Source organism: Vigna umbellata, chromosome 10, assembly GCF_029865625.1.
Source record: "Vigna umbellata cultivar VRB3 chromosome 10, Vumbellata_1.0, whole genome shotgun sequence".
NCBI classification, from domain to species: Eukaryota; Viridiplantae; Streptophyta; class Magnoliopsida; order Fabales; family Fabaceae; genus Vigna; species Vigna umbellata.
The window spans coordinates 12,074,795-12,088,374 of NC_142174.1; the positions used below are offsets into that span (position 1 = coordinate 12,074,795).

The 13,580-nt window shown below is 35.3% G+C and overlaps 2 protein-coding genes and 1 long non-coding RNA gene across 3 annotated transcripts; 2 read left to right on the top strand and 1 right to left on the bottom strand.

The window, feature by feature from the left end:
* Nucleotides 1-4,140: 4,140 nt before the first annotated feature.
* LOC124839730 (AP-5 complex subunit beta-like protein) lies at nt 4,141-9,155 on the top strand. The gene is made up of 5 exons (XM_047315632.2): nt 4,141-5,828; nt 5,986-6,425; nt 6,574-8,111; nt 8,683-8,744; nt 8,840-9,155. Exons 1-3 carry the CDS (start codon nt 4,419-4,421, stop codon nt 8,042-8,044), a joined length of 3,321 nt encoding a protein of 1,106 aa, XP_047171588.1. The 5' UTR covers nt 4,141-4,418; the 3' UTR covers nt 8,045-8,111; nt 8,683-8,744; nt 8,840-9,155.
* An 862-nt stretch (nt 9,156-10,017) lies between these two features.
* On the bottom strand, nt 10,018-10,927 carry LOC148191920 (uncharacterized). The gene is made up of 2 exons (XR_015782593.1): nt 10,419-10,927; nt 10,018-10,309 (listed from the first exon to the last, which is right to left on the bottom strand). It is a non-coding gene; the product is annotated as an uncharacterized LOC148191920 (long non-coding RNA).
* Nucleotides 10,928-12,486: 1,559 nt separating this feature from the next.
* Nucleotides 12,487-13,215, top strand: LOC124839735 (small ribosomal subunit protein eS30z/eS30y/eS30x). The gene is made up of 3 exons (XM_047315642.2): nt 12,487-12,646; nt 12,736-12,873; nt 13,005-13,215. Exons 1-3 carry the CDS (start codon nt 12,643-12,645, stop codon nt 13,049-13,051), a joined length of 189 nt encoding a protein of 62 aa, XP_047171598.1. The 5' UTR covers nt 12,487-12,642; the 3' UTR covers nt 13,052-13,215.
* Nucleotides 13,216-13,580: the final 365 nt, after the last annotated feature.

A 13,580-nucleotide genomic window follows, 5' to 3' on the forward strand; every position in this document is an offset into this window, starting at 1 on the left:
TAAAGTTTCCAATGTTGTAATTACTATATGATTAATGTAATCGATAACTTATTTAAATAGTAATTTGAACAATTGAAAAAACTGAGTTGATGTGATGCATGAACAATAATTTAGATATGTAATATAAATATTGAACATGTAAAGATAAAAGATACCACAGTGTCTCGCCAAGTACTATTACAACTTATTATTGAAAGAAGATACATTTATGTAATTTAAATCACAATTTAAAACACTAAAAAAAATAGAAAATTTAAGTATATTATTTATGCAATTAACTTATTATAATATGTAGACAAATAATTTATAACGAAAAATATAATAAGTTTTGTTTTATACATATTTAATATGGTGGCATGATTGTAATTATGATAATAACTTTGGTTGATATTTGAACTAATGTAATAAAAAAATATTTTAAATGTTGTTTCTCATACTGATTTTAAATATTCTTTCTTTTAGAAAAATATAAAAAAAAAGTTATAAATACTACATCGTTTGGTACGGGGAATTGATGTAGTATGTTTTTTAAGATTTAAAAATTAAAGAAAAATATACCATTGAAACTATGAATCAGTGTAGTATAATTTATTTTCATATTGTGATTATATATATATATAAATTTTTTTTTTTTTTGCATTTTCTATTCTTTTTGTTTTGTCTTTGCTATTATCATATTAAAGTTTATTACACTCCTTTAGTATATTTGTTTCTTTTATCTTTCAATTTGAACTTAGATTTATATAGGTTTTAGGATTTACACCGTTGTTAAGCTGTCAAGTTTGGGGTGTCATGTTGTCAAGTTATCAAGTTCGGAGTATTGTGTTCCTAAGCTCTCGAGTTCAAGTGTGATGCTGCTAAGTTGCCTAATTATCGAGTTTGAGGTGTTGTATTACTAAGCTACCAAGTTCGGGGTGTCGTGTTGTTAAGTTATTGAGTTTCAGTTGTCGTGTTCCTAAATTGTTGATATTGGTTTGTCAGGTTCACTTGAAATTGTTGAAGAAGGTCGGCCTTGAGAGTTTAGTAGGCAGCCAAGATAAAGTCCGAGAAGGACGAAGTGTCAAACTTGTGTAAGAAGGTAAGCCAAAAGTTGTCAATTAAATACTAGGAGCTGATACAAATTTCAAATCATGTTGTTTTGTTGTCTTCTAAGCTCAGGCAACTAAGAGAAGCTTGACCGTCAAAAGAGAAACTCAGTCAATAGAAAAGAAATCTAGCCACCTGGGGAAAAGCTCGGTCTAGACAAAGATTTTTACTCAACTTTCGGTGCAAGTGCCCAAACAGAATTAAAATAGGGTTTTGCAATGTCATATTAGCAGATAAAACATAAACCAATTATGTTATGACAACAACACACACTCTCATGCAAAAAGAGGACAAAATAACTTTTTTTTTGCAGTTTTTTAGATTTTTGTTGAGAAGAATTGTGATTTTAAGGCGAGTGATATTAATTATGAGATGCAAAAGTTTTTTTTTTCTTTGCATATTGAATGAATGTAATAGTCAAGGAAGATTAGCTTTAATTTTTGTAAGTGTTGAGAGGAGGAGACGTATGAGACTCCTCTATTTTGGCATGTTTTATTTTCCAAGTTTAACAATGTTATCGTATTGATTTGAGATTAGTTTTTGGATTCCATACGTTTTAAGTTTTTCTTTTTACTGTTCTATTTCTTCTTATTTTATATTTCCTTCCATCGGTTTTAGTTTTTGGTTTATAAATGACATGTTTTAGTTAGGAGGATTTATTTGGTGCAAGTATGTCTAGTTTTACGCACCCACTGAACTTCCCATCTGGCTTTTGATCACAAGTATGTCTAGTTTTAAGCACCAACTAAACCATTTATTCCATTTTAGCTTTTGTTCCTTACTTTGATAGTCAGTTTACTTGCTTTGGTTTATAGTTTTTAAAGATCTCTTTCATTTCCAAGTTTCATAATCATTAGTTCATTTTCCCTTTTTAATTAACCTTATTGTATATTAGTTTAGTTAATACTCCTTTAATTTATGTTCCATGGTTTTAATTTAAGTTTAACACATTGCATTTTACTAGTTGTTTACTCCATCCCATTTTTACAATTGCTGTGTACTTCTAAAAACAAAAAGAAAATGTTTTTTTTTTTGCATTCAATCCAACTTTAGAGTGACTTGAGTAGAACCTTATGTTACACTAATAAGAGTGATTAATTCAGATTTTTTTGGGATAGTTTTGGCGACAAAGGACTGTCTACCACTTACCCCCAGGATAGTTTTGACACCGACGTTGAGCATTTCACCAAGTAATTTTTCTGCCTTACTTGATTCATTGTCTTTGCAACATCCATCTATTAAGATGTTATATGCTATAACATAAGCTTTCAGGCCATAGGTCAGCATTTCATTAAGAAGATCCTTTGCAGCTCTCCCGTTCTGGTTCCTGCACAAACCTGCAATTAAGGTATTATAGGTTGAAACATTTGGAATAATCCCTTCTTCTAGCATCGATTTATGCATTGCAAATGCCTCTTCCACCATCCCGTCTTTGCAGAATGCATCAATCAATGTATTAAATATTAAATGTTGTCAAGTTAGGCAGAATTCTCCTCTTTACCATTTCCTTGTACACGTATTCCATTTCTCCTGTTTCATTCTCCTTCTCCAGACCACTCAGCAACGAATTGCATGAAATCAGTGATAACTTATATCCATAATCATGAGATCGCCTAAATGTTTCACTGGCAGCACGAATTTGCAAATTTCTTTCATATGCTAGGATCAACATATCAATTATTAGATCATTTGTACACGGAAGGTTTAAAAAAAATAATCAAATCCTAAGCATCACAAGGATTATTTACTATTTTATAGATATATGTTGAAGCACAGTTACAACTTATGGATGGAAAAAGTTTTCTTACCTTTAACAGATCCAGTAAATTTGTCTATAACCATTGCTCACTGAATCCTTCCCTTGAAGGTCAGTTAATAAATACTAGAGATCATCATTGATGGCAAACATAAACTGCAATGAGCTGTGTTTGTATTAGAAACAGAATAATACATCAGACAGAACTAATAAAAAAAGCATAGTTAATTGGTATATGTCGTCACAAATCAAATTATGCATATTTTTTATTCACTAGAAATGATTGAATTTGTTTTCTATGATCAGTGTTTCATTAATGTTTTCTTGTTTAATGGTTTAGTACACTTTGTATAGAGTTGAACCTTTATCAGTATTGCCAAGGTTGTCAAACACCATAATTTACATAAACTCTTAACTAAAAGTAAAGGAAATTACATCATACTGTGTCATACACGTATAACACACCATGAATAATATGGCATTGAGGTTATATAATAATTTAAAGCCCGTTACTCATACAGCAAAACACGGATTATATCTCATAATCGTTTAAAGACGTAATATAAAACCAAATTGTACCAAAAACAACGATACGTGAATGGAGGAGAATGACATCACATAGCCAAAAAAAAATAGAAAATATAAATTATTATAGCATCACACAACAAATGAAAGAAGATAAATTTAAAAAAAAAAAAATTATATCAGAGCGCACACACCCAAGAGGATGAAACTGTGAACAGTCTGCAGTGGCTTGCCCTGGTACCGAGAATGGATAGTTTTGAACATCGCTCCTAGTGGCTTTGAGGAACAAAGCAATTGTGTGCCCTAATTTTCTCTGATTTAGTGTGCCTCAAAACGGAGCTACAGGTGTTGTTTTGGACAACAAAAAATGGTGTCCATAATTTATAAGACAAGCACACAAGTTGTTGAATATAACAAAAACCAGAATATAACAAAAACCATGATATCTTAAAAACTTTTGTTAATAACTTTTTGACAATACACTCTTCGTATATTTAAAATGGACCATCGAGCTGTAAAAAAGTTATTATTGTTAAAAAATTATTTTCCATAACAAAAATGGTTAGTAACTAAGGTTTTTTCTGGACTATAACATGTTAACAATATTTTTTAACAACTTTTTCACATATTTTATTTGCTCGAATATTTGACAATCACATACTAACACTCGTAAAAAAATTGTTATTTCTTTTCCTGCATGCCTGCCCAGAGAGTTTTTTTTTTTCTTTTTTTAAAATTACTTGACTAACCTTGCGTTATGTGTGATTTGGTGTGCACGAGAAAGAAACACTGTCATACCTCATTTTCAAAAGGAGCCATAACTAAACTCACCCATCACAGCGACGATGAATTTCTCTTCTGATTACTCTATTTTCGCTTCGATCACTTGCTGCGGCAGACCCGAATGCTGAGGGAGTTATGGTATTAGTATTGTTAGGATTTAGGATTGGGTCGCGGGTTCAAATATCCAAAGTAACCAGAGTCCAGGTCCAGTTTTTCTTTTTAATGGGTAAAGTGACGAGATAAGCAGCTACGCCGAAGCGTGAACGGCATGGCGGAGAAAGCGGCAGCGCCACCACCACCGTCGAAGCCTCTGACATCTCAAGAGTGGGAAACCCTAATCGAGGACTTCCAGAATGGCGTCCAGCACAAATGGACCTCTCTGGATCCTCTCTTCGATCTTCTCCTCTCCTCTCTTCTCCGCAAGGACTTCCCTCTCTTTCTCAAGCTCCAACTCCTTGTCTTCCTCGACGAATTCTCTCTCTCCTTCCTCACATCCCACCACCATCTCCATCGCCTCGTCGAAGCGCTCAAAGCCGTTGTCCATGCGCCGCTCGACGTTGCCGCTTCCGCTTTCAAAGACCAGTTCATGGTCTCCGCTACCTCGATTCTCATCTGCACATCGGAAAACGTTGCCGTCGAGGCCGAAACGGAGACTAACCTGGTCGAGCTGCTGCTGACAGTTGTAAACCGGCCTAATTTCGGTTCGGACCGGCAAACGCGCGGCGTGGCGTGCGAATGCCTGAGGGAATTGGAGCGATGGAAACCGGGATTGCTCTCCGATGTGGTTGGACACCTGTGGAGTTTGTGCCAGAGCGAACGAACTCACGCTTCGCAGTGTTACCTCTTGCTCTTTACATCGGTGATTCACAGCATCGTCGCTCGGAAACTCAGTGTTTCGATTCTCAACACATCGGTTCCGATGATCCCTTTCTACGCGCCGAACTGTGTGACGGATTCGGGTTCAGGTTCGGAGTCAGGTTCGGGATTGAATGTGAAGGAGTTGAGGAGGGCGTTGTCATTTTTGCTGGAGTGGCCGCATGTGATGACTCCTTTCGGGATTATGGAGTTTGTGTCTATGATAGTTCCCGTGGCCTTGGCATTGGAATTGCAACCTTCCATGCTGAAGGTGCAGGTGTTCGGGATGATTCATTCCTTTGACCCTGTTCTGTGCCATGCTGTTTTGAGCATGTATGTGCATTTCTTGGAGGCCTTTGAAGGTCAAGAGGGAGAGGTTTCTCGCAGGATCTTGTTGATTTCGAGAGAATCTCAGCATTTTTTGGTGTTTCGCTTGTTGGCTATCCACTGGTTGTTGGGTCTCAATCAGTTCATTTTCGAGAAGACGAAGCCCACCATCGAATTGTGCTCCACTTTTTATCCCGCTTTGTTTGATCCTCTGGCTTTGAAAGCCTTGAAGCTTGACCTTCTTGCGTTTTCCTCGGTTTGTGCTAATGTGTTGAGGCTGAAAAGTGGTTCTGATGAGTTGATTGATCCAGTGAAGCTGTTTGAAAATGGTCTTGTTTGTGTCTCTTCTTTCAAATGGCTGCCTCCCACGAGCACCGAGACTGCTGTTGCATTCCGCACCTTCCATAAGTTTCTGATTGCTTCTTCTTCTCATTCTGACAATGATCCTTCCACAGCCAGAAATCTGTTGGACTCTGCCATTTTTCGCACTTTGCAGGTGCTAATAATGTTTCTATTTTAGAAGTTGCGTCCACGTGTATGTTAGTAACTGAAAAGTTCAGATTCCATGGTTAATTGCTGATGCTGACTCATTTCTTTTATCACTGCTGTGGTTTAGGCATGATGTATTCAAGTTTCTTTGTTTTGTTTTCCAGGGGTTTCTTGTGAACATGATGTTGGAAAGTAGAAGACTGGTTCCTGTTGTCGTAGCATTTGTTGACCGGTTACTCTCCTGTCAAAAGCATTCTTGGTTGGGTGAGTGCTTACTTCAGAAATTTGATGAGCACTTGCTTCCCAAAGTGAGAATGGATTATAAGTTGGTTTATTGCTTCCCCATATTTGATAGAATTGCTGAAAATCAGACTATACCCCCTCGTGGATTGTTAGAGCTGCTTACGAATTTCATGATTTTCCTTGTGGAGAAACATGGCCCAGATACAGGGATGAAATCTTGGTCCCAGGGAAGCAGAGCTCTTGGAATTTGCCGAACTATGCTTATGCGCCACCATAGCTCTAGATTGTTCCTTAGATTGTCTCGGCTGCTTGCATTTACATGTCTATGTTTTCCTGATCTGGAGGTCCGTGATAATTCAAGGTATTGCATAGTGCTGCCTTTGACATAACATATTTTCTAGTTTTCTCCTCTGGCTTATGAATTATATCTTGAAATTGAAGATAACTGGAAGGTTTAGAGGGTCTGTAAAAGTTATTGCCTGCCTGTGCTGATGTACGGTATTTTTCAGGATTTACTTGCGTATGCTGGTCTGTATTCCAGGGAAGAAGCTTAGAGACATCCTGAACCTCGGGGACATGATTCTTGGAATTTCGCCATCTTCACATCCAACCTCATTTTTTAACGTTCAGTCTCCTCGACCTTCTCAGAAATTCAAGTCATTTAAAAACTTATCATCCTGCATTCACCTTGAGCGTTTGCGCCCATTGCTAGTCAAACAATTTTGGTCTCTGTCGTTGTCAAATTTAGTTGTTAGTAACTCCAATCCTACTTATCTGGAGAGCATCAGAGATTTCAAAGCTCCTGGTGAGGAAAAGGAAATTTCTGACAGTTCCAATACACAGATCATTCAGGAAACTAGAAGGATAAATCAGCCACAAGAGCCACTCCGTGTTATGGATTCTAAAGTCGCAGAAATTTTGAATACATTAAGGAAGTATTTTTCCTGCATTCCCGACTTCAGATATATGCCAGGTCTCAAAGTCAGAATATCATGCAGTTTGAGATTTGAATCTGATACTTTTAATCGCATGTTGGGAATTGATAAAACTGTCCCATCCTCGGAAGAGATAGACACACTTCCAGCTATATATGCTACTGTGTTAAATTTCTCGTCATCTGCACCATATGGATCAATTCCATCCTGTCGTATACCTTTTCTTCTTGGTGAACCTTACAATAAAGATTCTGCATCTCAAAATGTCTCCCTAAGTATTGTTCCTGTTGGTGTCAACGATTCCAGAGAAGAGGAAAAATATAGAGCTACTGTTGTAGTTGATTTGGAACCCAGGGAACCCACACCAGGTATAGTTGATGTTCACATTGAAACAAATGCAGAAAATGGTCAAATCATCCAAGGTCAACTTCAAGGAATCACAGTAGGCATAGAAGACATGTTTCTCAAGGCTATTGTCCCATCAGATATTCCAGAAGATGAAACACCTCGATACAACTTTAACCTGTTCAATACTTTGTGGGAGGCATGTGGCTCATCCTCCAGCACTGGCCGGGAGACCTTTCAGTTGAAAGGGGGTAAAGGGATTGCTGCCATCGGTGGAACTCAATCTGTCAAGCTTCTTGATGTCCCTGCAGCATCTTTGATCCAGGCAACTGAGCGCCATTTGGCACGCTTTGTTGTGGGTGTGAGTGGGGAGCCACTTATTGATGCTGTATGGGAAGGGGGAATCATTCAAAATGTCATTTTGGAAGATGCTTCTCCTGATGCTAGTTCTGTTTCTCATCAGGATACAGGTCCACTCCGTCTTACTTACAATGATGAAGAGTATGAGAAGGGGGTTATTAGCAATACTAGGAAAAGAAACCTAGGTTGTTTTTATGTTCTAATATTCCTTCCACCGCGGTTCCATCTCCTTTTCCAAATGGAAGTTGGAGATGTTTCAACTTTAGTTCGTATGCGTACAGATCATTGGCCGAGCTTAGCGTACATTGATGATTATTTAGAAGCTTTGTATCTATCATAAGAGGTCATGTCTCACCCTCATGGACGAATGCAGAAAGATGAGTAATCATGAATCAGCTTGTCGTAATGTATGTTCTTTTATCTTTTGCTTTGCAAAACACAGTTTGTTTATCAGTGGACTGTAGCTATGCTGTACGATAAGAAACCATTTTTGCTTCTATTCATTTTAAGAATCCATATTGGGTGATTTTTGTTCTCATGAGACAAATATATAATTGTATCATCAAGATTTGTTTTTCCCATGATGACAATTGGGAACATGTTTTTCGCATGATGACAATTGAAAACAATTTTTCACCTGATATGGAATTACTATTACACTCCAACTTGGTTTTCTATGTGTAATATGCTAGCAAACTGGACCTTTGGAGCTATAGCATATATTCCTTGTACAAAATAAATGAGTTTGCAGTTCTATAAAAATAAAGCTTTTTTATTCATGAAGCCAAACCCACCTGGTAGAAAAAAGGCATTTGTTGTGCTTAAACTCTATTTTAGCTTCATATCTTGCAGTTCAAAAAATACAGTCACTTGAGTAATATTATTATTATATTGGAAAGCTTTAAATCCGCATAGACTGAAACTAGAATTTCTAAGATTGCTTTGAAATTCAATGATAACATACAATTTTTCTTGCAGGTTTTGTGAAGATTTTTTCCAGCCTTTGCAAGGGTCTTCCTCGTTTCAAACTTTGCCTGAAGGTACTCTCTCCTTTTCCCTCTGTTTGATGTTTGTTGCCATTTCTGTTATGCCTTGCACCACTTGTTGCATAAATCATGCTTTATTTCTTGTACAGGTAGCACACTGTTTGGTAATTTCCTTGCCACAGACATATAATCGATAAAGTTGTGGTTCATTTCTTCTTGGGGAACAATATCAGAGTTTTTAGATGGTATGGATTTGTTAGTTGTACATGGTCTTGTAACTCTTCTTAATGGTACCGGTATTTTTGGGTATGCAAAGGATAGGACAACTCTCCTACAGCATTCCATTCTTTTCCTCCTCTTTTTGTATTATCTTTGTTGAGGCTTGAGGGTTGCTTATCCTTCAATCATTTGTACTATAATACTTTTTTTTCTGTAATAAAATTATTTTTTCTGTTCAAAGAAAAACCATTACTTTGAAAGTAGAAGTCGTTGCTGTTTAATATTTCTTCAAATTTTTGTCGCAGACCAGTACTTCGAAAACACAAGAAACTCTAACCTTGTTCTGTTACTTGGAAGTAATGAATTGTTATTATAACATTGTAAATGTAATTTTTTTAATAAAATTGTTCTTATGCAATGACATGATATTATTTAATAAGCATCATGTTAAAACTTAGTCTTTAGTATGGTGTAAAGAAACCTAATCTCTAGCAAAGGATAGGAGATCAATGATAAAAAAAATTATCTCGTCTCGAGCGACGACTTGAATCCAATGGAAGTTTTATATGGACTCCATTTTACTACTCTTCTCTTCGACCCTGAGGCCGTCCTTGAGTATTTTCTATGCATACTGGATTGCAGCCCAGGCTTCTCTTTCTGTTATTGGAACCATGTTCTTGGTCATTTCATTTTCTTGTATGCACGCTTTTCCATCCGCTATCGTGCTAAGAGAACCCTAAATCGTGAGCACCGAGTGTTATTCAGAAATTATGACTCGGCAAGATGGGCTGGTGTCATTAGATTCGAAGGATAGGGAAAGTGAGGTTAAAAAGGCACCCGTTTAAGGTGAGAGAAAATGAAGAAATATATGGTAAAGTGGATAACAGAAAACTACGGTAAAATATTTTGTAGTATCTTTTGTCTTCGGAGTGCCTTTGGGAGCTTTCTCTTTTCATAGTCTTCATTAGAAATTTCCTTATGTGCTACCAGCATATCTTGGAATATTGATTGTATTGTTTTGTTTTTTACGTAATACAATTTATTTGTGATTTTCACTAAACCCATTTTATGTCCATTACTGTTAGTTTTTTAAGATCAAACACCGTGCTGGCCAAATCACACACAATACTCATGCTGTTATTGAACCCTCTCCGTATTCAATTGTCATTGTTACAATTATCAGTTAAGAACATAATTATAAAGCACAAGTAACACTAGCAAAAGAAAATATCCCAGAAGTTATTTATCTCTTAGCACTTATTGACAACACACATACCCTGTATCAACGCGAGTTAAAAGATATATCTCCCAGCTCTCAAAGCAGTGACTTAAAACTGGCTGCTGCAGCTGCACGCATTGCCTGAATCTTTTCTTCAGCAGCTTTCTTCAAAGGAATCACTCTGAAACATAAATAGGAACCACATCAACAAGCATTTTGTAAACACCGGATCTGATAAAAAAAAGAAACCGAAATGCGACAAGCATGTCTTGATTCCTTCGTCTTTATACCTATTTGTCATAAAGAAACTGAGCTGCAGTAAAATATATTTCCCACCCTTGGCCATCATCCTTGGAAGAGAAGGTAGAATGTCAAGAGGGTTAGCAGAAAAGGTTGTAGGGTCAACGCCAAGAGGGTGGGACTTACGACATTTATGGGTGCTATTATTATCTGTGTAACAAAAATCCAGTTTCCTTGTTTGAATAATGCTTTGACTTGTAGGTAGAAAAAGTTGTAGCTGATGCCATGCAGAATTATCTCCTATTTTAACATCCTTCTACAAGTTCATGGAGCATGTTCATCCAAGATTGTTAAGTTATATTAATCTTATCCATATCTATTTCCCATCGATTCATTACATGTTTTGTCCTTCATTACATCTCTTATATAAATCATCATTTTCTATATTTAACTAAAATAATAAAAATTATAAAACTCAAAATTACATTGACTCTGAAGATCATATCATTATCTAGCTCAATGGATAATCAAGCATCCCAGCTTGATGTTAATAATTTGATTCTCAGTATAATGTTGTTTCTTGATGTTGTAATTCCAGGAAAGAACCCTGGTATAGCGCAAGAAGTTGGTGGAGAGAATTCCAAAGCGTGACCAAAATTGACGTAAAAGGATAGATCATTATGCATCTTTCGTTTTGACGACTTAGTGGGTGATCCGTTTCATTTTCTTGAAAATATGGTTTTTCTGTATACCTTGAAAATTATGACACTGCTGACCATGTTAGAAGGGTTCAGAAGATATTGCTGTTTTAAGATTTTTAGTATTAATGATGATTTTTGCAATTTGAAACTTAATTTTGAAACTTTGTATTGTCAAATATTCACTAGTTTTTCAAGCATCTCCTTATCACTTTCACCTTAAGAAGCCGTGTTTACTTCCAATTTAGGATGAATTTAGTCAAAAATCTCTAAAATTTCATAACATGGTTTATTTTTTTAATCTTGAAGAGACATCAATACAAACACTTCAAATAGGTAACATAAGAGAGGACTTTCAACCTTTATCAATAATGCTATTGTCGTTACAGAAGAACTTATTACCATAAAGTTTGAGGTGATGATAGAATCTTTGGTTAAAAACTGACTTCGTTTTACTAACCTAAGACCTTTTTTTAATCTGAAAGTTGTATCTTACAAACATATGGAAATGTTGCTTAATCAGAATTAGAAAAAGTAATAAATGCATTGATAAACTAGTTAAAATTATAGACTCTAAGGTTTACATAGTTTTCCTACCAACATCTTACTTGCCAAAAAGACTTCTTTAAAAATATATTTAAATTATTGAAATATAGATCTATTTAGGAATAAAAAAATACAAGTACATGCAAGTAAGTATTTGTGAATTAAATTCCCGATAGTTGATACCCTGTGTATATATTGTCTACAAATAAGAGATATTTTAATATATGTTTATAAACAAGTTGGATGCATACTACTCGTAATCATTACCTACAAAAAGTTAAAATAATTTATATTTTATTAGTTTTAATTTAATTAAAATTAAAATTATATTTACATTTTATTTAATTATATTATATATGTATATATTTATTTATGTATTTTTAATTTATTTAGTTTTTATTTTAAAATTTTTATAAAATATAATTTTTTGAATGAATAACTTTTTTTTGTTATGAATGAGATCTTTGTCCGATCAGATTTATTGTCATAGATAATTTTTGTTATTTGTTCTTTTCTAATATTATTACATGAATTTTAATCTAATATTTCTATATGTCTTTCTTTATATATAACTCTAAATTCAAAAGATAAATTTTTTTAAAAACATTGCCTATATTTATTAATACTAAAACAAATTCAAAGATTTAGTCAAACATTACCCATATCAATTTATTTAACACGGATAAAATAGAATCGATTAACCCATAGATTAAAGTGGGTGACAAGCAGTTTGATAGTCCCAAGTATATGAAACCTATCTATGGAGAATTAAAAATATACATTTATTTACCAGTATTAAATAATTAATATAAAATCAGGCCCTCTCTTTTTTGTCTCTCTGTTTTTTTTTTATTAATTGGACCAATGAACAAGCAAGGGCCAGGCCCATCTACTTTAGATATTTGAACCCGCGACCCAACCCTAAATCCTAACAATACTAATAGCATAACTCCCTCAGGATTCGGGTCTGCCGCAGCAAGTGATCAAAGCGAAAATAGAGTAATCAGAAGAGAAATTCATCGTCGCTGTGATGGGTGAGTTTAGTTATGGCTCCTTTTTGAAAATGAGGTATGATTGTGTTTCTTTCTCGTGCACAACGAATCACACATAACGCAATTTGCAGGTAAGGTTCACGGATCACTTGCACGTGCCGGCAAAGTCAGAGGCCAAACCCCCAAAGTAGCTAAGCAGGACAAAAAGAAGAAGCCACGTGGACGCGCCCACAAGAGGATGCAATACAATCGCCGATTCGTCACCGCCGGTATTTTCTCAAACCCTAATTTTCGTTTCAATTCCCATTTCGTACTATTGAGTGGTATTTTGTGTGCTACGAAAGTAGAAGATGGATAATTGTGCGTTCTCTGACGAGGGGTTCGATTTATGTTGTTGTAGTGGTGGGATTTGGCAAGAAGAGGGGTCCCAACTCGTCTGAGAAGTGAGGTTGAGGCTTGAAGAATATGTGACTACTTTCTTATTTGATTTATCTTTGTTTTCCTTTTTGTTTTATGTTTTTTTATCATGTTGTGTGAACAGTTCTATTGTTAGCTTATCAAACTTCAAGCCAGATTTTTCGTATACAATTTTAATATTCTATTTTAGTTTATTGATCCTTCATGGTGGAAGCAAATAACTGCTTTTGGGTTGGGCTTTAGCAATCAATCACATTGATGCTCTACAGCGAAAGCCTTTGAACTTGCATTACCTGTTAATTTTTCTGCCTTAAGATTTTTGCACCAATGTGGTAACAAGTTTGAGAATTTTTATCAAGTTGGAATTTACATGGTAAATAAGCATGGAGTAACCCTATAATTAGAGTAAAAACCCGAGAATTTTGATCGATATTTTTCATTTATGCGCTTAAGCCTCTGTATCTCATTTGATTCTCCTCTGCCTTTTCTATTTGGAAGTTCGTAAATATGACTATTCTATTTAGGCTTTCAGCAGTATAATTGGATGCCTAAAATGTTG

Bases quoted from the DNA above. Each gene is read 5' to 3' on its own strand.
- LOC124839730 (XM_047315632.2), top strand. From the start codon at position 4,419: ATGGCGGAGAAAGCGGCAGCGCCACCACCACCGTCGAAGCCTCTGACA. The intron at 5,829-5,985 runs GTGCTAATAATG...TTTGTTTTCCAG, and splicing joins CCATTTTTCGCACTTTGCAG to GGGTTTCTTGTGAACATGAT. The intron at 6,426-6,573 runs GTATTGCATAGT...GGTATTTTTCAG, and splicing joins GAGGTCCGTGATAATTCAAG to GATTTACTTGCGTATGCTGG.
- LOC124839735 (XM_047315642.2), top strand. The intron at 12,874-13,004 runs GTATTTTCTCAA...ATGTTGTTGTAG, and splicing joins TCGCCGATTCGTCACCGCCG to TGGTGGGATTTGGCAAGAAG.